The sequence below is a fragment of the Leuciscus leuciscus genome, assembly GCF_965113295.1.
Source record: "Leuciscus leuciscus genome assembly, chromosome: 9".
NCBI classification, from domain to species: Eukaryota; Metazoa; Chordata; class Actinopteri; order Cypriniformes; family Leuciscidae; genus Leuciscus; species Leuciscus leuciscus.
The window spans coordinates 21,495,472-21,522,699 of record NC_138733.1 but is presented as its reverse complement, the minus strand read 5'-3'; the positions used below and the strand labels follow the sequence as shown (position 1 = coordinate 21,522,699).

At 38.8% G+C, this 27,228-nt stretch overlaps 1 protein-coding gene across 2 annotated transcripts; it reads right to left on the bottom strand.

Moving 5' to 3' along the window:
* Positions 1-2,766: 2,766 nt before the first annotated feature.
* hic1 (hypermethylated in cancer 1) lies at positions 2,767-19,788 on the bottom strand. 2 transcript variants are annotated; one of them, XM_082178936.1, is made up of 2 exons: positions 19,581-19,788; positions 2,767-12,109 (listed from the first exon to the last, which is right to left on the bottom strand). In XM_082178936.1, exon 2 carries the CDS (start codon positions 12,090-12,092, stop codon positions 9,900-9,902), a length of 2,193 nt encoding a protein of 730 aa, XP_082035062.1. In that variant the 5' UTR covers positions 12,093-12,109; positions 19,581-19,788; the 3' UTR covers positions 2,767-9,899. The 2 variants fall into 2 exon arrangements, with proteins under 2 accessions (XP_082035062.1, XP_082035061.1); XM_082178935.1 differs by lacking the exon at positions 19,581-19,788 and adding an exon at positions 17,308-19,220.
* Positions 19,789-27,228: the final 7,440 nt, after the last annotated feature.

Below are 27,228 nucleotides of genomic sequence, written 5' to 3'. Positions count from 1 at the left end.
GATGACCCTTTAAGGATATGTTCACACTTCAAACAGACCGAGACCACTACCTACTTTATATTACCTCTCATTCTCATCCTCGATCCCTCGGTGACAGCTTGGCTAAGAGAACGTCTGCGGTAGAAAGCACTTCTTATTCATTACAATCAGAGAGTTGCCTTTTTTTCGAACATGGAGAGCTGAATTTCCCACCTCATGCGGGGGAAATAGTGAGAAAAGGATTGGGCAGAGAGAATTTTTGAAGCTGAAAATGATACGTCTACAGATCAAGATTTTTCTCGTTTTACATTTGTATATTAATGTGTGTGCTGGATGGACCAAAAATGAGAGTGAGGTTAAATGCCATATTTCACCTTCAAATTTCACTTTTTTTCCATTTTAATTCAGAGCAAGTAAGGGCAGAGTGCATACACATGTATAATGCATAACAAGAAACACTTTAAGTCTACTTTAGCAATGCAGGGTCAGATTGGGCAGGTTTAGTTTTTTGCCCCATATTCAATTTTCTGCTAAACTGCCCTCTATTTTATTTTATTGTATTAAATTGATCAACTTTATTTAGTCTCAAAGTTTAATCTTTAATGGATCGGTTACAAAAAAAAAAGCAAATATCATATAAAAATAAAATCATAACAAAATGATTTAAAATATAAGCGATCAAGTGATATTAATTTTGAGCTCCTGAGGCTGACGGTCAACATTTTCTGAAGGAGAGTTTCAGAGTGTGTTTGTGTGATGTACACACCCTGTCTCTGTCTGCCAGCATCTTTCAGCTGTTTTGTGAAGCATGCTGTGTTGGCAGAGTTTATTCAGCCCAGGTTCTTGCTGTGTGAGATGTGATTCCATCAGCACAATACGCCCCTGTGCCCTTTACCCTCATCCGCCACACAAGTCCCTGGACATTTCCTCCAATGGAATAAGAGAGAAAACAAAGACTGCAGATGTGTTTTTAATTGAAAATATAAATGTTTGTTTTCTTCCAAAATGGACAGTTTTAGATGAAACCATTGTCGACATGCATTATGAATGTTGAGCTCATCTATGATTCTCTTTTTTTGCAGGCATGTGAATCTGCCGTTAGGGTTTGTTTACTGTGTGTTGGTGCACTGCTATGTTCAGACTTTGTATGTTGATGTAAACATGCCAGAACTCTGCGCCCTATGACATTATCTGACGTGGGCACGGGGCACCACTCATTACACACGACACCAGATACTTCAGACCTCTGGCATTTGAGCTGCGATGACACCCAGCGGCAGGAGGCAAGGGCATTATGCCAAAGAATCCAGCCTGCATGGGCACTCGGAGTGGCACTATCAGCATTTTATCAGAGCTGCACACTCTCGTCACTCCTTGTTAAAAATGAGTAAAGAATGTGGGAAACCAAGATCCTCTTATCCAATATCTGAAATCCTTGTGGGGACATTTTTTGGTTCCCATGTGGAAAACAGCTTATAAATCATAGTAAGTGATGCTTTTTGAAAATGTAAAAACGCAGAAAGTTTTCTATGACGGTATGTTTAGTGTAGGGGAATAGAATATACAGTTTGTACAGTATAAAAACCATTATGTCTATGTAAAGTCCCCATAAAAATGGAAACTGTGTGTTTGAGTAATATAATATTTAAAAAAATGAAATGATAGATAAACTGCTGACTAAAATCAGAAACGTATCTGTGTTTAATGTAAATGTAAGCGTCACCATTTCGCCAGTCACATAAATGATATCAGCCTGTTTCAAAGGTGACGAGGTCTTCAAAATATGCAGATTGAATTCATCAGTGTACAGAGTAAAACGCAGGGCTTGCTGTAATTTGCCTTAACACGTCGAAGCCCTTAAAGTTCAGGGTCTTGGCTGCAGACTTGTAACAGATGGAGTCCCAGTTCACAGTTCTGAAGAGTTACATTTATTCCGTTGAAACTCCTGGAACCTCTCCTCCTGTCTGCCCCTACTTGTTTTTATAAACTTTTTGTGACTTCATTACAGATCTCAAAATTGGACTCTGTTATTTTTTTCCCCCCGCATCTCAATAAGCCACACGTGGCAGAGTGCTGGATGTGATTATGTTGCTGATATTTCCAGGAAATATTTTCTCCAGCGCTGTCGAAATGTTAATCGAGAGATGATCAAGTGTTTGTCTGTGCGATTAAGAGGTTGTTGGTTTCAAGGTGTTTTCAGATGTGCTCTGGGAGGGATTCTGCATGAACTCCAGCTGACATAGTAATCGCTATGAAGAATGTGGATCTTTTGTAAGTTATGAGATTCATTCAGAATTTCTCCTGTCTTTCTTCTGAACTAAACTCAGCTGGTTAGCTGCACTCAAGTCCAGATGGGAGTATCTGACCCGCCTTCACGCTCAGCTTTAATCATTCATCTCCAATACAAGCACAGCCTGATGACCCAAATGAACATTAAGAGAACTGTAGTTTGGTTAATAATATATTATTAAATTAAACAGTATATATCAATCTATATCAGTGCTGTGCAGTGGTGTTCTGAAATGAGGATGCAAAATCAAATGTAAATTCATGTCTCAGTTACAATTTTCCTTTTAAAATAAACATTACTTATAGTGTGTGGAGTGCCGAAATGTGAACCAGATAGATAGATTAGATAGATAGATAGATAGATAGATAGATAGATAGATAGATAGATAGATAGATAGATAGATAGATAGATAGATAGATAGATAGATAGATAGATAGATAGATAGATAGATAGATAGATAGATAGATAGATATGAAAAACAAACAAATCTTTGAACATTCAGTGAAAGTTATTTTATTGCCAAGTTGATTCAGATAATAAATGGAAAAAAAATGACATTTTCACAATGGCTTTTAAAGCAATTAAAAGCCCAATCAAAGTCATTCATTAAGATTTTGGAACTAAATAACACAATTTTAATACCCCACAAATTAATTTTATACAAAAAATCTTATAAAACATTTGACATGCAATAAATACATTCATTTCAGTAAAAGCATTTTGTTGGAGGGGAAGAAAAAAAAGGATAAGGAAAAAAGAAAACTATCGACAACGCAATTTACAAAAATACTGCTCAAATGTGTTTTTATTGCCTTTTTTTGGTCAAGTAAATCTTGCAAAAAAAGCACTTGAAAGTGGCATATTAAATTGTGTTATATTTGAAACAAGTTCAGAACAAGAAGTAATGGTGATCAGTGATATCAAAACAGACATGCTGGTGTATTACTTGGCTGGAGAGTAATGGGAACATTCACAGTGAGCTGGGTGGTTGAGTTGAGTTTGTGCCTTTTCCTCTTTTTCACTGTTCACACTTTTTTTTTGTACTTCTAAATGCCTACAATTGTTTAAGGTCTTTGGTTGGTGTCTGGTTAATGTACTAGCCCTTTTTTCTGCCCTTTATCACAACTTCACCCCACTTATTTTCCCTCATCACACTACTTACAAGCCGCTGTATGTGTGTGTGTAAACCTTGTAGCCATCTCAGAGATTGTCTCTTTCTTGCTGTGTCTCGTCAGTAACACTGGCTGTGTTTTACTTATGGCTTTTTCAACTCGAAGCGACACTCCAAAAGGAGCAGGGCAGCCTAATTAAATCTGACCTAATCTGGAACAGAGAGCAGTGACAGGGCTGTCTGCCATCCAGCTGCAAGTGTGTGTGGTCATGCATGATTACAGCGGCACGGTCCTATCAGGCAGTCGTTTTGCTGACGCTTTCTGTTGTTTACATGTTTGGTTAGGCTGTACAGAATTTTTAAGCATGTCTAATCAAGGATGATAAATACAAACAGAGCTCAGGATTGTGTGTCCTGGACTTTCACTGATTCGGGTCTCCGCTTCCAGAGTTTCGGCTGTGCCTGCGTTCCAATCTAAACATGCAGAAGGAGACACTGGTAGCTGCGGTACCTCACTGCCAGCACAAAGACAGCCTGTTCCTGTCACACTGAGATGAGGTGATAATTTTAGGGCCTGGTGAAAGTATCGTGATAGTCCGCGCATAAGCTTTGCAATAGAAATGTGATCCGCCATCACTTTTATGCCTCAGTGCCACTCTGAGAAAACAACTAAAACGTAACTTAACACTCTCAGAAATGTTTCTCTGCTTGCTGTTTAGTGGCCCATTACAAGGTCAAGAACACAAGACAGATTTGTTTTGTAAAATCAGTCCCAAAGGACTGACAGAAAATGACTCGCAATGAACTTTGCGCTTGCCTTATGAAAAATGCCTGAAAGAACCAACATAAAGAACCATTTCACCAAAAATGGGTTCTTTAGGTATATGGATCAATGAGAAATAATGTAGACTTGGAAAATGAAAAGAAAAAATATTTGACAAATCTAAAAATATAAAATGGGTGTATCTATCAAGTAAAAAAGTAGGCTAATCAAATATTTTCCTTACACGTAGAATACATTTGTGAGCACAAAATTAATTGAACAGCATTCAAGTCCTTGTCAGAAATGTGTCTGTCATTGTTTTTTTATATATTCTTCAATATCAATAGATCCCCCCCCCCCCCAAAAAATCACGTCATTGACCCATTTAAATTGAACTATAAAAATAATTGAAGAACCTTTCTTTTTTTAAAAAGCATGTCATTTTAATATTTCCACAGATTCAGTGGGAGGCAAGAACATCTGTGTGACCCATTCAAAATTGTGCAACCCTAAACATGTTGGCCTTACTGGCAAGTGCGGGCAGCATTAGTAAGTTCATTTCCCTTTTATATGGTCAAGTTTCCTTAATCACAAACTTCCTCTTTAATCTGCGTCTCTGGGATATATTTATAGTTATTTAGTCAGAGACAATAACCCCGTATAAGGTTTACATCGTTTACGTTGCCTAGTGGAGGATATTAACACATGCCTTTAAGTTCACTTGGGAACTCGATCGGGGCTTAAAGAGAAGTTATTCACATAAACATTTAGACAACTGTCTTCTTCAGCATGAAAAACAGTTGGGCGCCTCTTCATCAGAGGTGTGGGCAAGAGCTGAGCATCGTGGGTCAGGCTATAGGAGAGGGAGAACGACGGATCGAGGTCATTTTGGGAAACGTGTATAGAGAATGAAGGGAGGAGACTGAGTGGGAGGAAGAAGAAGGAGTGGTGCGAACGAGAAGACCACTGAGAAAGACGAGTGATCGAAGTCATGATTCAAATATGAAGCCACAAAAATGATGATGTAAAACAGATGAATGTGTCAAAGCACCCTCACTCCCTATTGAACTATTTTCCTTCTTCTAAACAATGAGACAATGAAACAGACAGATGGACAGGTGCATTGTGGGCCACACCACCGACACCAAGACATCCCACAATCATGGAAGATTCCACATGACTCACTGCAGACTGCTGTATATGAGTCAAGATCAACAATTTATGTTAAATCTAGATGGGTGAAAACTGACAAAAGTACCAGCTATATGAAGGAAGTGAGCAAGGCTAGTTCATTGATAAGAATTTCTAAGAATCTCAATGCTTTGAACCTGTGAAGATTATCTCTCTGAGAGGATATGCACAAAACTGACAATTATGCATTTAATCATTCTTGTGATGAACCTACAATAGAAACTTCTAACTAACTAAAAAAACTTTAGATTTTGCTATTTAAACATTCAAAGAGTATATTGGTTCCTTCTATACTTTATGAGCAGCTTTGGTTTTCAGCTCTCACTGAGTGGGGTTTCCTGAAACTGAGAGGAATATTTCCTTTGGACACATTTATGAAGCATGGTCAGACTCAGAGTGTATTGTTCCACATTTTTTACTCCATATCTCAAGTTTTGTTTCTCTTCGCAGAGCCCGTGATGAGGACAAGCTGGGTGAACAGAGGGTTAATGACTCAGAGATGCCAAACACCACCAAAAACCGAAAGGAAGAGAAGATTATCAAATGATTATTCGAGGTTCAATACAAGTCAGGCTAAATCAACAGCATTTTTGGATTAACCATCTTAATTTGTCCCCTTTCTTTTAAAAAATAAGGTTATGGTGATTCAATACGGCACTTGCAGTAGAAGTAAATGGGAAACTTTCTGAAGTGCTTTTAAACTTGATTTTATAAAAGCACTTCTTCTGTTAAAACTTGTGTATTATCTGATCATTTTTTACAGTCCTAGGGTGTGTTATGCTGTCATGGCCACAAAGTTTTAATACTAGATATAACATCCTACGGACAAAGTTGGCAAGCAATTTTTTTCACATTAAAATCATGTTAAAACACCCATTGTCTTTTGGGTTATACTTTTGAAACAGTGAATCATTTTAATGTTTACGGATTGGCCCCATTCGGTTCCATTATAAGTGCCTCGCTGTAACCCAGACTCTTTTAAAGTAGGGACGACAAGTCTAAATACATTTTTGTAATCAGCACAACGCCACAAATGCTGTAAATTTGGGTAAACTGGTATCGAATCCCTTTAAGAAACATCTTTGAGGAGCACAAATCAAGGATGGAGGTTTTCAGTCTGCTTTTCCATAGATAGACAATGTCTGTAGTCCTGCTCTGTTCTCTCTCACCGTCTTTTGCTTTCTCTGTCCCTCTCTATTATCATCTGCCTATCTGCTTTTGAGCAGAACCACACCAAACATCCTGCTCACTGCTACTACAGAGTCAAAAGTTCACTTCCCCAGCTCAACTTTACTCCTTTGTAACCGTTCCATTAACAGAAGCACTTTTAGTAGGTTCAGATTGCTGGAGCGTAAAAAACACAACCAAACATCTCACCTGCCCCCTGACCCCGACTCACACACCTCTACATTCCCAGAGCCGTCAGTGAATGCAGAGGCACTTAATATTTCGTTTTCTTTTCTCTATGCTTTTGGAACCGAAGTGGAAAATTTCTTTCTTTTTTTCTCTTGTTTTGTCTGTCGGGGAGCAGGAAAGAGAGAGCGATAGATTTTCGATGAGAGCGAGCTAATGAATGGTGGAGAAGGGGAGTGTGAGATTTATTTTCCCACCACTGAAATCCACTTCAAACGGACTGCCACATCTCCTCAGCGAGTATTAATATGTCTGCGGTCAAAGTTTTAACTGTTATGATAGCTGTAATATTGTTCTATGCCTCGAGTCAGAAGATTTGTATTCCGTTTACGCTCTGGGTTTCGTTTGGATACAAACAAACCTCTGTGCCCAGACTGTTTTCATGTGTTTTGCAAAATTAAGTTGAGAGGAATTTCTGGATCTCGGCTGTCCACTTAAGAGTGTTGGGAAATTTCAGCATCTGTCTCGCCCCAAACAAGCTGGTTTCATGCGTGTGGTTTAATAGTACATGTATACAAAACCTCACTGGGAGTCTAATCCTGCCTCTCGGCAAAAAGGTCAGCTAAAGTTTCTGCAGGCCCGCCCAGAACAAATTGGTCAATCAACTTCAGAAACTATGCTTCCCTCCTTACCAACCCGGCCAAGTGTTTATCATTGCGGCGAATTATTGATAAACACACAACATTTCTTATACAGCATAACGTTAACAGTAATCGGACTTGCTGTCTGGCATTTCTTTTAGTGCATGTGTGAGTTTCAAACTGTGCTTAATAACTCTAAGTACCTTCAAGTGTACAGAGAAACATACAGAATTCTTATCAAGAAATCATTTTTAATTTACAAATTTGCCTTTTATGGTAATTAAGTCATTTACCGTTTCATTGTGTAACTACAGTATTCTGTAATGTAAAAATAGTAGACAGTTGCATAGGCTAATCAGAAAACAAAAATCAAATAATCATTTCAAGGGGGGAATAAGAAAAAAAATTGCATTTTGAAATAACCACATGTTTAAAAAACAATAAGATCCCTTCAGAAAGTGTGCTTGAATTATAATGTATAAGACACAGACAGCAAATATGTTTGTGTTTTTATGTTAAACTATTGCTAAAGCATTGTGTCACCAACCCTTTGATAGGCTCAGTCCTGAGGTAAGCACCAATGTCATTTCGCTTTGATTAAGAGAGTTCAATCTGACCAAAATATAAAAAAAGAAAACAGAAACACTTTGTATAGCTGACATTCTACAGAGTAAAGCCCAGGTAATTTGTCCCAAATTACATGTTCAATATTCACTAAGCTCTAAAGCTTTAAGATTCACTAGTTCTTTCACAGTGCATTTGTGGTTTAAGTTTTCACATTCACCAACTGAGGTTGTAATTGTAACTAGTGGTTAACGAAAATTTTCACTTAAGGTCTGGCAGAGGAAAAGACAAAAATGTCAATATGGTCTTTGGAATAAAAAACAGCAGGTGCCGTATCTTATTAGAGCATTTACATCTACGGTAAAACAATTTATTTAGAATCAAAGCAGATGAATTGTAAGACATAAAGGAAGCAACCCTAAAAGGCTACTGTGTTTTATGTTGCTTGAAAGAAATTAAGGATTGATTGTTGTAAGTGTAGCTTATGATATGTTAGTGCGGTAGCTGGGGGATTAGGGTGTATGATCAGATCACAGGGCCGGTCAACTGGCATAAAATCTAACATTAGTGGGAAAGACAAGCGCGGATAGTCTTCGAAAATCTGAGATTTCACAGGGCTTACCCTGAGTGGACCAGCTGCTGCTATCTGCGCTCACAGTATCAGATAGAGAGAGAGAGAGCCCTGCTCCTCGTGTTCAGATGGTTGTCACATTAACGGCTCTACGTACGTGTGTGTGTGTGTGTGAGGCACCACGGGGTTAAAGCCATCACATTAGCCTGAAATTAACTGCACTGTAATAGGGGTGAGGAGGCCCTCTCAAACATTTCACATAAGGAAAGGTCTTAAAGGTGTTGCTGAATCAATCACTTACAAAATGTCACTGTTTATATACACAAAAGTGCCTTCGCTGTGACCGTTAAACATCTAGTCATGCAGAGAATCTTTCAAAGGGGTCGACTGCAATGCAACTGAAGCATATGGACTTTTCAAAGGCACCACCCATGCTTAGTCTGTTGCACCAGATGGACCGAAACACGTGGACACAGATTGTTATATCATGATCGGAATATGCACAAAGATATTCCAGTTGTGAGATCACAGGGCAGTACTTGCTACTTTTTCAATAAGCTTAAGGCACTTGGCATTTGAGGAAAGGAAATGGAACAAAGACACTAAATAGCTCGGGACCATACACCTGAAGGTAAAAAAATTTTTTTTTAAATGTCACTCTCTGTGAACTATCATTCCACGCTGAAGGGGATAACTACATCAATGCAGAGAAAAGCTTAGATCACTTTACCTAAGTCCTGGAACAAACACTCTTCAGTTAGTTGCTCCCTTTAGTATGGAAAAAAAACTGGGCCATTCACAAAGCTGGAAAATCAGATACAGGTGATCCAGTACTCCGAAAAATAGTCTATAAAAAGTCCTCCAATTACTATAAAATCCCCAAGATTTGGCTTTTTCTTTTGTCCAGATTACTCTCCATTCTGGACAGAAGCCCTGAATATTGTTCATATGTGCTTTTTCATTCTATATACACCAATAATACTTAGTACACAGGTTTAGGGTACGATTGCAACTCTCTTTTGTAACATTTGACATTTTCTCTTTGGCTTTTCATCATACAAAAAAAAAAGGAAAATAAAAATAAATAAAAACAATCTCTTTTTGGTTTTCAATTGGTTGTTTGGCTCGGTGATTGAACAAAAAAGAAGTTGTTTTTTTTATAAATACTGCATTGTCTGAGTGTCCAACGGTCAAAACAGATTATAAATAAAGCAGTTTCCTCCTTTTAGAAAAGTAATTTTAAGAAATGCACGTACTGCAAAATCTGCAAAGAAAGGCACGTTCAGAATTAAACAGTTTTGTGCATTTTTATGGCCAACACATTCCGGCCTCCACTCTTTGAGGTGCAGGTTCAAATGAAGATGAGGTGAGAGTTGAATACTGTGAATGGTATACAGTGATGTCTCTTTAGAAAGTATAGTTAGTGGTTCCCCCCTCTAGCTGGGAGAGTAGCGGTCAATGGTGCGGGACTCTGCCGAGAGCTGCTGGGAAGTGGGCGGCAAAGACGGGTTCAGGATGTCCATCTTGTTGTGAGTGAGGCCGAGGTGTTCCACAGCCAGCTTTGACAGCGGGTAGAGGCTCTCCATGACCTTGGCGTCAGCCAGCAGGTGCTGAGATGCTGCAAAAAGGTCTGAGGTTTTCTCCTGCTTCAGACCCAAATGCTCAGCTGCGTACTTGCTCAGGGGATAAATCCCCTCGGAGAAGTCCATTTTCAGCTTGCCGTCAGGAGTCAGTCCTCCACCAGCTCCTCCACTGCTGTGCATCTTCATGTGACTGATGAGGTTGCGCTGCTGTGCAAACTTGCCACCGCACACCTGGCACTCATAGGGCTTCTCTCCGGAGTGGATGCGCATGTGCTCCGTCAGACGGTACTGCCGAGTAAAGCGCATGCCGCAGGCGTCACAAGCAAAGGGTTTTAGGCCCAAATGGCTGCGCATGTGGCGTGTCATGGTACCACGTTGGGTGAACTTCTTGCCACAGATGCTACAGGGGTATGGGCGTGTAAGCCAGTGGGTTTTTTCATGCTGCCTCAGGGTGGCAGGATCTTTATAAGACTTGTCACAGGAAGAACAGCGATATGGTCGTATGATCTCCCCAAGTCCAATGGAATGGAGGTTTTGTGCCGATTTGTTGTCTAGGAAAGGGCTGTGGAGGCCACTAGTGCTGTTCAAGCTTGTAGGTCCATGGGCATTGATGGGTTTGCTGCTGTTGTTGTCCACCTCACTCCCATTGTTTAGCTCTTCCTCATTATGCGTTTCCACATGGGCATTAAGCTGCTCTGAGCTGGGAAAGCCTTTGTCGCAAGGGATGCACACGTACAAGTTATCCCCGAAACTTTCTGGCTCGTACGGCATGTGATATCTTCCACCTGGAACAGATGGAGATGGACGACCCTCACTGCTCCCCGTCTCCTCGCTGCCGGTCCCATTCTCATCCTCTGCATCATCGCAAGTCCCCCTGTCATAGCCCCGTTCGCTCATGTTCATCTTTTCCTCGCTATTCTTATGGTGGTTCATGTGCTGGTGGTGTCTCTCTTTATCCTGCTCACCCATTCCTCCACTGTCATCCTCCTCATCCTCCTCATCTTCATCCTCTGGGTTGGAAGGCTCATTCTTCACCCACCGATAGATGCTGGACCCATCTCGACCTTGTTCTCTGGAGTCCTCCATGGGTTCTGGGCTGGGAGGGCAGGGGTAAGGTTCTTGGCCCTGAGGACGGTGCAGGTGGGGAAGATGGGGTGCAAGTGGATGATTGGGTAGGGGGAAGGGGTGTGGGGTGAGAGACCCCGCATGATGGGCTGCCTCCGTTTTTCTGGAGCCATCGTTAGGACTGAGCAGGGGGCTGGTGCTGTGGTCTAGCTCCCCCTCAGGCTCCTCCTCTGGGTGAAGTGAGGAGATCAAGTGGGGATGACCAGAAGGATGCTGGGATTGGGGGCTTTTCTTGGACAAGTCAAGGCCATAGACAGATGAGCAGTTCCTGTCAGTAGGGGCCAAGCGCAGGCCTGACTGTGGCGACAGGGATGCCTTTGCTGGGGGGTATGGTGGTGGACCCTGGGTGTGAGCTGGTGCATAAATCTCTCCGCCATGGGGGGGCAGTGGGAGGGAGGGCAGGTCCTCTAATGGTGTAGGTCGAGAGGTGCTCATTACTGAGTGGATGACAGGGGGAGATATTCGAAACCGCCTTCCCCCCATGCCACTGGGGTCTATCTTGTAAGGTAAAAACCCAGGGTTAGGACGTAAATGGTACTTCCCATTCCTCTTCAGCTTCTTCTTGCATAGAGTCACCAGATCCAGCAGTTGCAGGTAACTTGCAGCCGCCAGCACTGCACCTATATTTGGCTCAGTTGGTGAGGTGGGGTCACCTTCACTTAAGCGTCCTGTGTAAATATAGTCAAGAATGACTCGAAACACACCTGGACTGACCATTTCATGGTCCAGATTGATGAGGTTGTCATGAACAACAAGAGACTTAAGGTAGAGGCTACTGGCTGCCAGGATGTTCTTGTGAGCACGGAATAGTGCATTCTGCACCACAATGATAACATCACATAAGAAGCCTTTGGTTCGTTGTGTGTTCAATTGCAAGAGGAGGTGCCTAGCATGACTTGGGACTTCCATGGCATCCAGCATCGACTTCAGACCAATACCTGAAACAGAAGAGAAATGCAACAATTAGAAGCTAGAAATTTGTTGCAGACAAATATAAACTACCAGATTTAGAATTTTTTTTGCTTACTTATTTGGAAAAGAATTTTGCTTACTTATTTGAGTACAGTGGTATAAATGTCTATTATATGCCTTGCCTATTCCCTTTTTTTTTTAATAGCTGTCTTTTGAAACATAACACACATTACTGACACATCTGTTCGTGTTAGACTACCTTGTAAAACTTGACTGGCAGCCCTTAAAGATACGAAAAAGAACACTTAAGCTTGTGTGCATTTTCTTGAGCCTGAATATGGTCCTTCATTTACTCTTTGATATCTTTGTAGACTTTCAGGTAGGGAATTGAGGGCAAACAATTCAGCTTTTCCTTTAATACAACAAGCATTAGAAGAACTCCATAAAAGTGAGCTATAGCTGACCGAGTGAGACTGCAATGGTTTTGTCATTATCAAGATACAAACCCACATGTTTAAAACTTACAGTGAAGTAGTTAACAAAAAAAGAAAGAAAAAAGACAGAGGACAAATGCCAGTATAAACATGTTTTCATATTGCTGTCTTCCTGATAAAGAATTCCAGAGGTGGTGTGTGGAGTTTTAAACAAAGTCAGACTGAAGGTTTTGCAAGTGTGATGAACAGCAGGCATAAACCAGCAGGGACAAAAAATGCAGCAAATTCATGACAGGACACTCTGCTATAGTATACTGTATAGAAGTGTGACTTACAAATCAAACCATTTTTAAAATATCACTTGTCAGAGGGTTCCTTCAAGTTACTGCATAAACATTCAACCAACAATGGCAAGTTTAAATTCTAAGCTGAATGCAACAATTCGCAAACATAATATTTTCTGGTAAATGTGTAATGTTTATTGTTTAAACCCTGCTAAGGTAAGGATAGTCTGTAGATAAAACGGATATTTAGGGTCCCTCAGGGGCTGGTTTCACTGATGGGAAACAAGAAGCTAAATAAATACAGTCATCACAACATCAGTTCCTCCTCTCATTGTTTATTTCATTGTATAAAATAATCCTCTTAGATGAATACTGTAGTTTGTAGTCACAAGCTTCCATTTAATTAGCCCTTAAATCCAGCAACGCAATCTACCCTATAAATTCAACCACAACCACAACGCCAGAAAATCAGTGTTATACACAATGTGTGAATTATTCAATGACTGTTAGTGGTTTGCTTTTAAAGAAATTCCTGTCAGTAATTTTCTGGTTATTCATCTCCTACAACCCATTTAAACAACATTCAGGAATTAACTAATATATATATGTATATATTTGTGTGTTCTTGTATGGTTTATGAGGACACAAATTTGTATAATAACATGGGTATTACAACGTAAATGTGGTTTATGAGGACGCTTCCTGTGTGTGTGCATGTGTGTAAAACTACAACAAAGTTTTAAGAAATTAGTAGCATACTGTTTTTTGCAGTGTCCCATACTGATCTTGAGGGAAGGAGCTCAAACTGTTGCTAAGGTAACCTCATCAGGCTAACCCCAACTAAACAGTTGACATGTAGGCCTGTACAAAAAAGCTACATAGTCTACTGTTAAGAAATATCCACTATTTAGAAATTTCCACTATTCCTATTTATTAAAATTAAAACAGTAAAACGTGATGCACAAAAAGCTGCATCTCTGTCTCTCTTTAAAGTAAAGAGCAACTGCGCACTGTAGAGACGCACAAGGACGCGCTTGTCATTCTGGTATCTCCACTATAGAAATAGACACAGTGAGGCAGAGAAACCATACATGGACAGAATTAAAGTTCGTCTATAAAAAAAAAAATTAAAAAAAAAAAAATTTATACAAAAATAAATTACTGACAACATATATTTATAAAACAATTAGCCTATCTGTGTAATTTTTTGTGTCAAAACAATTCATTTAGCCCGGTCCCCAAAAACATTTGCACATCAGGGAAAAACAACAACGCTTAAAATCAGAAGTCATGGTTTTAAATTATTTTTGAACATTTCCGTCTTGTGGAAATAATGCCGGAGCTGGTTATTTTCGGTCTGCAGTGCACCTGTAGGCTACCTTCCTCCTTTATGTCAGCCTGAACACTCGAGTTACAGGTTATTCAATACAATTTTCCTAATTCATAAATCATGTGTTCCGTTTAATTTCTAACTGCGCGACATTTATAGTTTTTTAAACGATTATATAATTGCATAATTTGTAATTAGGCCAATATAAAAGAGGATACACTTTCACGAACGCACAGAAACAAAGAGACGAAATTATATCAATTGCCTGTTGCAGTCAAAGTTACCACAATGAAGCGCCTCAACCAAACAAACATTACCCGCAAAATTTCCTCTCAGGCCGCATCTGTCTTAATAAAAGCACTAACGTTGTGTAACTCATCTCCTCCCCTGCTGCCCACGGACACGTCTCATCGCTGACAGGTGTATTTTAAGGTGAATAGCCATTTTGGCTCATGGTCTTTCCATTAGCTGTGAGAGTTTGACAAAGCAGCAGATATGAGCGCATGATTTACAACGCTTCGTGCCGTACTGTCCTGAACGTGCTGCTTTTATAACAACTTTTATTAAGCACAAGAAGATGACAAAATAGAAGGAAAAATGTAAACAATAAAGAAAGAAACGGGGGGAAATCGAAAGAGGGCTGTGGTTAAACCTTCACCTGAATGTTTTTATGAGAAATACAAAGAACGAAAATCAGTCAGACAGCAAGCGTTGTCAACAAACATAATAAAAATCCTTTCAGACCTTCAACGTGTTAAGATTAAAAGGGAAGTGATGAAAGACGTGTTTTAAAACGACTGTTTGAACTTAACGCGTAAACACTTCAGCCTACTTCCTCTCAATCAAAACCTATGACCTTGCGGATTTACATTACGCGTCTTTAAAACACACTTTTATGCATCAGATCATTTGAGTGAATATGATTCCATGTGAGAATCGAATCATTTAAATGAATAAGCCTTTTTATAAAACGTCTCAACAAAAGTGGTTTTGCTCAAAACTTTAGAAAACATTAGCCTAAATGGGTCGTCAATCTCAAAAACATTTGACTGAATAAATAAAGTTAATTTGAATATTTAATTTGAATATAAATACAAACGCTATCGATGCTCAATAAAATGTCACTTGTTTGGGTGCGCAGCGCATCATGCGACAGCTTGGTCTATTTGCTATATTTGGTATGGTATGGACTGGATTAAAGACAGTGCATGGGTCATATTTTAGGTGCTTTGGTATTCATTAGCCCTGTGTTTTGTCTCTGTTGTCATTTTGCTGGTTTAGGGGCGAGGCAGGGGTCTGCTCGTGTTCTTAAGACTTCCTCTCTCTCACTCTCTCTCTCTCTCCGCCCTCGGTCTGTCATCTTTCTTTCTTTTTTTCTTTCTTTTTTTTTTTTTACCGCAAAAGCGTCCTCCCTTAGAGATTTATCCCGTAGAATTAGTCTAATGTGCCTTTAAGGAACATACAGTCAATCAGTCATAAAGCATATCTTTCAAAATTCCTGAAGTGGCGTATAGACGTTGTAAACATGAGAAACACAATAAATATTCATAGGCCTGTATTTTGTTTGTTTGTTTGTTTGTTTGTTGTTGTTTCAGGAAAAGGAATGGCACATAAAACAGAAAAACATATACGGATACATATACATTAAAATGACAAGCATAATTTAAAGAATGTTGGCCCTATAATTTGAAATAGCCTAATTAAAGTTCAGATAGCCAACACTGCTCAAGAAATAAAAAGAGAATTAAAAAATGTTTTAAATTAGTTTTTAATTAATGTCAGTTTTAAATGTTTTAAAAGAGTTTGCCATAACTTATTTTTCAAGTTTTACTGTTTCCTAAGACATGCTCGTTTTGTGAATGGAAGGTAAAACCTGCGCAAAACCTCTTGGCACGAAGAAGCGAGTGTTTGTCTAGGATCGTGCCTGTTTAAAGTGGTTTAAAGTCAAACAGCAAAACAACTGAGATTTATCGACCATTTTGCATATATTTTGAAGGTAGGAGCTTGGAAAAGAGCATATCATGCGTTACAGATTCCTCTTCCTCCACAGCTTGTCTTATTGCGATCATATTCTCTCGCGCGCTCCATCAGCACACGCAGCTCTGGATATTCATTCATAAATACTACTGGGAGGATTTGCTCACCATCCCCTATATGTGGCCTCTATGGTCAGGGATGAGATGGAAATATTCTAACCACATATCACATAATCTAGGCCTATATCGGTTTTATGTTCGGTAGTAGGCTACCTACCATAAGAAAATCTTGGATAGAGTGTATTAGAGAAGTTGAAAATAAATAAAAAAAATCTAGGCAAGCATGAATATTCTCATTCTCTCTAAGAGCATGTTACACTTTTAAATGTTAATTAAAGTGAAAAAGTATTATAAACAATATCTTATGCCATACAATTATTTCTTAGTTTTACATCTATGATTAGGGTATGGTCTTTAAAAAAATATTAGTTTGACTCCGTATAAAATTAGGCTATATCACTCCATTAAATCCTTTAGTTTTCATTGAACAAAATACATTACTGAGAGCTAGTCAATAAACCTGCGAAATGTTGTTCAGTCTAAACAGAGAATCTAATCTAAACTAGCCTAAGTGACATCAACAATCTAAGACTCTCAAAACATGCAGGATTTAAATTGTTCATTTACGTTCAGATTAAACTTTAAGCAAGACATAGTGTAGCTGTCTTTAAAATCGAATCATTCTCTTTAAAGTCAAATCACTCGCATGTGAAACACCATGAATTCTCAATTAAGGATGAGCTGAGAGATGATCACACCGCCAATCACCGATCACAACACTTCTGGATTCATAATGCGATTAAACTTGTACTTTGTAAAGTCCCTTGTTCGCTTTCTCAAGGCAATAAATGAAAACTTTAACGTTTCAAAATATTTTAACACTTTTGATCTCTCCAAAAAAGTAAGTATTTGCATGCTGAAAATAATCGTGGGGTTAATAAAAGCCTACTAAAATGTGCAATACAAAATACCGAAAGGCAAACAATCGGGTCTTAATTTTTTTAAACATTTACATCTAACTCCAAAAGTGCTGACAATTTAAACAGTTTAATCAGTTGCTCGGAATAATATCGTGTATAACTATGAATAAAGTGTTGATGAAGAGGCTATGGTTAAAATGTTAAGAGCATTGAACGTTACCTGGATGCCCGATCTCTTCTGCCATCCGATCTAAGTCTCCCTTAATGATCATCTCAACAGTCTTTTGGAGTCATTTCTGACGTTTCAACTTTGAACTGCCAGCCTCCCAAAACCATGCCAGTTTTCCGAGCACGACTGCCAACTCTTTTTTATTATTAATTGCAATGAATTTCGTGTTGCTCACCCTCCCTCTTGCTCTCTGTCCCTCCTCCTCCTATCTCTCTCTCTCGCGCTCTCTCTCTCTCGCGCTCTCTCACTCACTCCTCCTATAAAAATAAGTGCGTACTCCTCCATCAGTTTTCCTCGGTTTTTTTGTATGTTTTGTAATTTCCTTGGCTATTTTTGCATGGATGTAATAACGCGACTGGAGATGATAATGGGCTTCTGGGCTGTGTGAGTGTTTTAGCGCCTCGTGTGATGTCAGTCTACAATAAAACTAAAAGGTAAAATCGAGGGCAGGAACTTAGAGTGACCCCAACTTGAACTTCTCAACACATCGAGGCTTCGTCTTAAAGAGACAGGCGTTTTATCGTATCTCAAACATATTTTTACGTTATAGAGTAGCTGTTATTATGACTGTGAACTACTTAAACACTGATAGCCTGGTGGCCATAACTTCTGTATTGAGTTCGTGATAATGTTATTCAGGAAAATAAATACTGAAACTTCACACCCCTGTCTGTATGTTTACTCACAAATACACTGATTAACTTTTGCATAAAAATGTATGTCTTATTTAAATTGTATTAAATTAATAAAGTTGCACAACAAAAAGTACCATCATGTTATTAATATTGTATGGCTGTACCATGGTATTTTTGGAAGAACCTTGAGGAATATGTACCATGGTAAAGCCTATATATCAAAGTGCCTTAGTACTGCCTTAATACTTTTGGTTACACTTTATTTTAAGGTGACGTAGTTCCATTGTACTTACTCAAATAAGTAGGCGGAGTAATATTGATTTAACATGTACTTAGGCTACTAAACAGTGACAGTTAAGGTTTGGTTTGCTTTAGGGTTAGTTACTTGTAATTATGCATAATTTACTGTTATTACTAGTTAGTACAATGCAGTAACGTGTAAATACGTCACCTTAAAATAAAGTGTTATAGTAGTTTTTTGTACGGGAACTTAGATGGTAAGACATTTTTTGATCTCAAACAATTAGATGCCCTTGACACTGAAGTTGAAAAATTCAATCTTTAATTATTATGTGGACAAATTTAAGATTAGTTTAATTATTTGTAAGCTAATTTATTGGTGTATCTGTAGCATCAGTACTATACTATCTATAGTGACACAATTCATAAGTCTTAACTCACACACTTTTACACAGGCATTTATTTGATCCCGATATTTAGACAGAAAAGCTGCAGAAATTATGCATGGACTGCATCACCCAACACACTGACAAAAAATGTAGTCCTATGATATAACTACACCACTGGAAATTGTGTGAGCTTCAATAATAGATGTGTCATCTTCATTTATTTGGCTAATTATTTATTCTGAAAATTAAGGCTCAAGAAAGATTATTCTTTTTATTAGCAGGTCTAATGTCAGTGTAATAGATGCCATGGCCTATTGCAGATCGCAGTTTATTGCACACACTCTTAACAAAAAAAGTTTTGAATTAAGTTACATTTTATGTTAATCTCTTGTTGTTTAGACAACCATCCATGTACTGGTGCTTTAAAGAACCCAGAAACCACTGGTCTTAAGAACCCATAATGTGACATCAATAACAATATTTTTTTTAATCTCCAAAAAAAACAATATAACTCATACAAAACCATACACAGTTAAAAAAAGGGAAAAAAAAGGGGGTTCTTCATCAGGATAGAGTTCCTTCTTGAACTCTTGAAGAACCTTTATTTTTAAGCATGTATATTGATCAGTTTTGTTCTAACAGCTATACAGACGGAATGAAATATGTCGTAGTTTAGCCTAAAAGTGATAGTAGGCTATGTGATAGTAGTCACTCTGGTTGGCAAGTTGTATTTTGTTTTGTTTTATTTGTTGTCAAATTTTGGGATGAAAACATTTTAAGATATTTTGTATATATGTATTTTAAGATACATACTAAGTAGTATTTAAAAAAGAAAATCCGACCAAAAAGTACAATAAGTTTTCCTGCTGTCCAGACACGCCTGCATGCACGAGCGCCAGTTATCGTAATCTATCAGGTAAGTTTGTTGGCACGCGCTCACTTAGCACACCTGAACGCGCCGCAGGTAACTCACACGATACATGCATTAACATAAACTCACCTCGGATTCATGTCTGATGCTCTTGCCGATCTTGACTTTCCCTTTACGGGATTTCCCCTTTCCAAAGATCCCCAATCGTCCAAATTCCTCTTTAAAATGTAAACCTTTCCCGGTGTTTCCAGCTTCTTCCGTGTTGTCCCTTGTCCTTTACCCTTCTCCCCTTCTCTCTCCCTCTCCTCGTGTTAGAATGGATCGGACACTTGAGAATCTGGATGGACTCTGATTGGCGTTCGTCTTCAGAATCACTGCAGGCTGCGCGCGCAGCGACACCTAATGGCTTATATTATATAAAATACATACGTTCATCATAAAATGGAAATAATGTGGCATGCATTTCTAATAAGCAAATTCGATTTTTTTTTTCTTAGATGAATGTAATTAATAGTGGTATAATTTAAAATAAAATATCTACAGTGTCTGTAACGAAGCAGAACTATTGTGAAATTCTCGTGTCAAGTCACCTTTATAGCACTGTTTCAGTTTTACAGTGATAAACAGGAAAATAATGATCAATAATACAAACAGAATTCAGTTCTGCTGTAAAGCATATAAAAAAGAAAATAGTGTCATTATGCCAAGTTGTATTAAAATTGCATATGGCAAGTAAAATTGCATTTGCCAATGTTCCTGGATCAACATATTTTGTCGATCCTAGAACAACATTCCTGCCCAAAAATGTTGTCCTCCTAACCCTATCCCTACCCCTAAACTTAACCCTACCCATGAGTTATCCCTAAAATCAGAGGGAAATGATAGGTGACTGATGTAGAAGCACATAACTCTGGTTGTAAACCTAAACTTGACATAAACTGTAATCTTGTCCCTCAAATCTGATTGGTTGATTGGAATGTTGTTCCAGGACCAACAAAAATGTTGATCCAGGAACTTCTTGTCCGTGGTGAAATCACGTTCACCCTCCAGGTTGATATTGTAAAGTTAGGATTAATTTCCTTTAATTTTCTGATTAGTTTTATAAATGTTTAATTTCGCTATGCAGCAGAACTTAAGTTTTTGTTACAGATTATTGTAAACACATGAAAAATTTCACCTGTTCTTGTTTTTTGAAGGGACGATTTTGTGGTGTTAAATTCTTTAATAAGAAAGTTCTTAAATAACGTTCTTTCTTTCAGGTTTTTTATTTATCCTATTCCTCTTTTTTTATTGAATATCCGATTAATTTTGTATTTGTATTAGTTTTATTTTTATTAAATAGCCTTCTGTTGTAGTAGAAATAGATGCCAGGTGTTTTTAAGGACTTTTTTTCTTTTGAAACTTTGGAGTAATTTATGTTTTATAAGGCCTTCATTCATGCATAATCTTGCTGCACACCGTTTTACTAGTCATTAATATTTTCTTGTAAGAAGCATGACAACTATATACACCTTCAGTCTGACTGCCTATAAGACATTCCCATGGTGTCATGTTTTGTCATTATTTTTGCTATCACTTTGTGGCGTCTCTCGTTTGTTGTTGATCGCTGAGATGAAAGTGGTTTTTCGTCGGGCACTCAGCTGGCAGAAGCCTTTTCATGTCGCAACCTGCCCCCCAGGACCTTGAATTACTCTAACAGCTGACTGACATCTGTTTCCTCGTCTCTCTCCTGAAATTACTGCAGTTCTAGATGCTGCTTTTTAATTAGAATTGTCAAACTCATAGCAGTCTGGCTTTACTGAGGTGAATGTATTGTCTTTAACTTCCAGTTTCTCTTGATGAACTTATGATAACCTCAAAAAACAGAGATAGGCAGAGCTAGACAAAGGACAGATCATGGTCAAAACAGCACCTGGATGTTTTTCAGTTCACTTTTAATGTTACGGTGTGGTATAAAATTCACTGCCCATATGTCGGAGAGAAACAATGGGAATCAGTTGCTCGAAATAGCTAAGTTGTTAAATATAATTGCCGAATTTGACCCCTGTGACTCACTGACCTTGACTCATGTGACACCAAAGTCATTTGGCTCTGTTATGTTTATTGTTTGTTTACTGGCTCGTTATATTTGCCAAAGTCAGCTCTTTCGCTTTCTTGAGGACATATTGGGCCTCATTCATGCAACATGAGCAGAACCAATTTTTAACCAATCTTACATAAATAGTCACATTCAATTAACATAAAAAAATGTACACACAAATTTGTTCTGCTTGTGTTTCATGAATGAGGCCCAGTACGCGCACAAGCAAAATGTAAATTTTGTTGATTTGGATATACGTTCAAGTGAGGGATTTGGAAACACTTCAGACATCACATAGCCAATCTCTCTGATCGACAGAGAGGAAGTGAACTGCAAGACTTTATCTCAGCAGTCACAGTTACCTCCTCGCAGCCAGCTAGCTAGTGAATACGCACTTTAACATCTATTAGAAACTGATCTGAATTCCTAATGAGTCAACAACAGGACAATGCCTCCTACTCACTGGTGTTAACAGTGATTAAGTGAATGAAAGCTGTGTTAAAACGTTAACCAGGCCTGCCACTGGATCACAGAGCACACTTGCACAACCACTGACACTTAACAATCAGCCGTCACCTACTAAACAACACACCTAGTATTGTTTATTTGAATGTGCACACGTGTGTGTCAGAAACATTTGTATGTGTGAAAAAGTGGGACAGGATTGTGTGTGTGTAAGAGATGGAGAGAGTGCAAGAGAGCTGAACAAATTTTGTTTTAACAAGTGGGATGTTTATGTGCTGCATGTTAAACTTTATTGGCCGTGTGCATGAGTGATATTGGTCTGTAAGTGGGTCTGTGAGACTGCTCTTTTCTGTCAAAGTTGAGAATAATCTGAGGAATGCCTGACTTGGGACCAACGCATCATGTTTAAGTATGCATAGGGAATGACTGATAGCATTCCACTCAATTTACTATAACATTGTTGTTTCCCAGCATAAGGCCTACAGTTAAAGCAAGGGCGAATTACGGTCCTGCACATCCCAGGTAAATCAGCGTCGCTGGAGGCCCCCTGTTGTTGCAATTATGAGAAAAATCCATATATAAATAAATAAATTATAATCATTTGATAATAAAAAAGTATATACAATTTAAATAAATCAATAGAAAATTATAAACCATAATATAGAATTATAATAATTGAATTTTTTTTATAAGAATAACAATAATATAAATAAAAATAAATCAATAAATTAATAGCCTAATTAGAAAATAATGAACCATAATAGAGATTTATAACAATGTATTAATAAATAGAAAAAATATTATTATAAATTATAAATATATCAATATAAACAAATTAATTAATAAATAAATGTAAATAATAATTGATCATAAAAAATTATAACAATTGAAAAATACATAAATACCAGTAATAATAAAGCATAAATAAAAAATAGCCAACAGAATTAATAAAAAAGACAAAACATATAAACATATCAATATCAATTAATTAATAAATAATAAAACACAATTAAATCGATAAATAAATAAATGAATCATTTTGTAATAGTAATTTTTCTAATCATGGCAAAATAAAAAGTAACAAATACTTTATTTGTATAACACATTGAAAAATGGACATTAAATATGCAATAATGTGTTCAATTTTACATTTGTTGTGGCATGTTTCTATAGGTTTCTATAGGTCAGACGCCCCGTGGCACTGGGCTATATCCCCGCTCCATAATGCGTCCTTGTGTCAGAATAATGCACCATGGGAACAGCTATTTAGCGGTTGAGCTGTTTGTTGCCTTGCGCCCTTGGCCAGACACCCAACCAGAGTGTTCTCTCTATGGCAGCGTGATGAGCACTGTTTCTATCTTTGTGGGTACAACCGCTCAATTTACCACATGCAAGATCACCGGGCCCTTATGCCAGACACACCCCTGAGAACCAACATCTCACCAGAAATTGAGCGGTAGGCCCAACATTTACGCACACCCTCTCCTAATTCACTCTAATGAGATGCTGCGAGACAGCTTTAGTAGATAGGCACGCAAAGACAGGTCATTTGCATCCTCTGCCTTTTGTGCGAGTCCTGGCCGACACGCGGAAGCGTCCTCCGCTGGCAGTGTTGCCGTTTTCTGGAGATGAAAGCTAAATGAGAAGCTGTCATGATTGATTGGGAGAATGTAAGTGTGGGTTTGAACTGGGCATGTTTTGATTCAAACACTTGCGTTGGAGGGAAAGGCATGTGCACCACTTGCGCAAAACAACCACTCTTTTTAGAGCTTGTGATGGTGCGACTTCCTCAAAATACCTTCGCAGAGCGTGTCTATTGTTACCAGATGTCATTCTAACTTTCCAGCACACACTAATGTAGGCCTACAGCATTTGAGAGTAAAGGCCCGTTCACACCAAGAACCATAACTATAAAACGATAACTATAAGGATAAATGGTGAACGTGATTTCACCAAGTGTTCCTAGAACAACATTCCAATCAACCAATCAGATTTGAGGGACAAGTTTAGGGTTTATGTCAAGTTTATGCTTACAACTAGGGTTACGTTCTCTTACACATTAGTGTAATTCATCTATCATTTCCCTCTGATTTTGGGGAGAAGTTATGGGTAGGGTTAGGTTTAGGGATAGGGATATAGGGATAGGTTTTTAGACAGGATTGTTGTTCCGGGATCAACAAAAGATGTTGATCCTGGAACATGTCTCACTTGGAAAAATCACAGCGACCAAGGATAAATATAGCGTCCACACCAACACAAAATAACGTTGTGTTTACTCTTGTCATCTGCTTCTTTAAATGCTTGATCTCGTTAAAGCAAGATGGATTCTGATTGGCTGTCAATGTTTTCATCGTTCATGAGCTGGAAAAAGTTATTCAATCCCTGCTATGAAACGATGTCGTTCCTCTGTGATGTTATCGTTATAGTTGTGGTGTGGACTCTGCTATTGTTTTAAATTTAGACCCATTTTTAAACTATATCTTTATCTTAGTAGTTATAGTCATAGTTCACGTGACAAACTTTAAAAGCGGCAGACGACAAAATTGCAGCGCATGTTTATAATCAGAATGTTATCGTGCGTTGATGTGGACGCTAATATAGATATCGCTATAGTTATCGTTATTGGTGTGAATGGGCCTTAACGATGTCTAACTGGATGCATTAAAGTAACCATTGTATATCCATTTGTCTTTCGTGTCAGAAATAGTTCAAGTGCACGAAGTACGTCAGAAACAGAACAGTTTCATATCTGGGACTTGTCGCATCTAGTGTAGACAGCATCACCTTTTATAAAAGGTTCTATTGGCTTTTGTCTCGTCACATCACATCGCTCGCATCTGTTGTAGACACAGTGGAACCCGACTCAGTGAGTCAGTGAGACCAGGGTCACTGTGCCACCCTGGCCCGAGGGCTGCAAGCAACATGTTGGCACCAGTGGTCACTGGTCGTCTTGGTGTTTGAGCAAATGATCCATCTGTGGAGCACATGGCTGTCCGCTCAATGGTCTCTGCTCATTAGCCCCTCAGAGCCACTCCAGACACACACACACACACACACAGGGGAAGAGCGGCCTTTTGTTTTCTGTGGCCTACGCACACTCTACGCCGAACCTCCTCCTTTTCTCTCCTCTCTTCCAACTAAATCTCTTTTCCGGCTTGATTCTCGCTGAAAACCATATGGCATGTGACATCATGGGGGCAGGAAGCCGAGCTAAAGGGAAGGATAGAGCAGAGGAGAGAGATCGGACTGGTGATGTCAGCAGACAGGCATGCAGGGAGGCCCAGTGGGGGTGGGGGGAGCAGGTTGGAAGTGCTTTGGATTTTTTTTTATATTTCACTCCCACCTGGATAATCAAGGGGAAAATGGACGCGGGTGGGGGGAAGATCTTGTGGACTTTGTGTGAACCGTTTTCCTTTAGGGACCTGTCCCCGTGCTGTAATAGAGAATGTCTGCCCTCATTTACCAGTCACATTTTAACATTGTCCAATCTAATATGCACAAAATGCACTCTGAGGTACAATCAGTCTAGGACAGCTATAACAACTAGGGCACCTATCATGTCCAATCAAAAAGGCATTATAAAGGAAATCCGTTCCTAATGCTGCACTCTTAGTTGGGGTGAATCTGCCTCCAGCATTTTTCCTGCTGGATAGACCCATAGGGTACAAGGTAGTTTCAACTTGTAAACTACTAATCAAAAGTTTGGACACACCTGCAGATTCTTTATTATGACTATAGCTGCTATTCCACATCTTAGAATAACAGTACAGTCACCAAACCGAATAATTAATAATGATAATAAACAAATCAAAACTCTTATATTTGAGCTTCTTCAAAGTAGTTACTCTTCCTGAAATATATACATTTATATGTATAAAGATCCATTTATACAATGAAAAACGAAAAATATATAAATAAATAAATATACATATACATATTATTTAACACATTTATCCAACAGTAACACTATTTATCTTAATTCAATAATCTTTATTATTATTAAAACACTTTTATCTAATACGAACACTATTTATCTTATGCATGAATTGTACTTTTTTTGTTTTTAATTTATGAGTGCAGAAAAAGCAGTCTTTTTGCGCTGAAAAGTGCTCAACATACATGGAAACTAATGTTTTAAACGCAATGCACCTCATGATTTTAAGTTAAGAGAACGAATGGAATGTGCAGTCAGTCTTAATAATGAAAATACATTTTTACACATTTTTTTATTATTTTTTTGTGGTCCCCACACTCCGCACATTCCATTCATTCTTTTCACTAACTTGATGAGGTGCGTCACGTTTTAAACAGTAGCTTCCGTATATGCTGAGCACTGGTTGGCTGCTTTTTCCCACACTATCCATTCCAACTCATATATTAAAACATTTTTTTGAAGATTTTGTTAAGAAAAGAAATTTGTGCATTAGCATAATTATTTTTTTGACAAAAAAAATAAGCATAAGCCTTTAGAGGAAAAGTTTCATGAGGAACATAAATCCGGTCAGGTGCGTCCAAACGTTTGACTAGAACTGTATTTAATTTCATTCTGTATAGCAGCTTTGATTTGTGTGGTACAGTAATGCACCGAGACCTTGGGCAGCGGTTCAGGCCTGGTATCTGGGATATGCATTAACCATGAGCGTAATGCACTGTGGCCAACTCTTTTCACTGAGTTGCCTTAATGAGACAAAAGTGCACATTCTACAGCTGTTTGCATTGAACCATGAGATTTTCCATGTTTATATGCAATGATAGACAGAATCTTGGATCTCCTCTCTTCCTCCTCAACGGACCCCAGGTCCATTTCCGCTAGCCTATTGCCTCGCACTCCCTCATGCCTCACCTAAACGCATCCAACTTCTCCTCGTCTATCTCATCTCCGTCTCTCTCGCCGAAGAGTCACGATCTGCGCACCAGGCTTTTTGTCTGTCAGACTCCCTCCCCTGTTCGCTCGCTGGGTGAACTCCACTGCTTTGTTGGGAGGTCCTGGTCTCCATACCACCCCCGTTCCAGCCAGTTCTCTATCAGCACAAACACACACACTACCCCTCTCCTCTGATTAATGGCAGAGCTGGGGCGTGTGCCAGGCCAGCTCCTCGCAAACTCAAGTGAAGTGAGAGAGAGAGAGAGAGGACAGGAGAGAGGAAGGCGAGGCAGGGCTGCCGCAGCTGTGGTTTTGGAGCCTGTCTCTCAGCCCCTGCTCTGCCCCCTCTCTCCATCTCCTCACTGGCT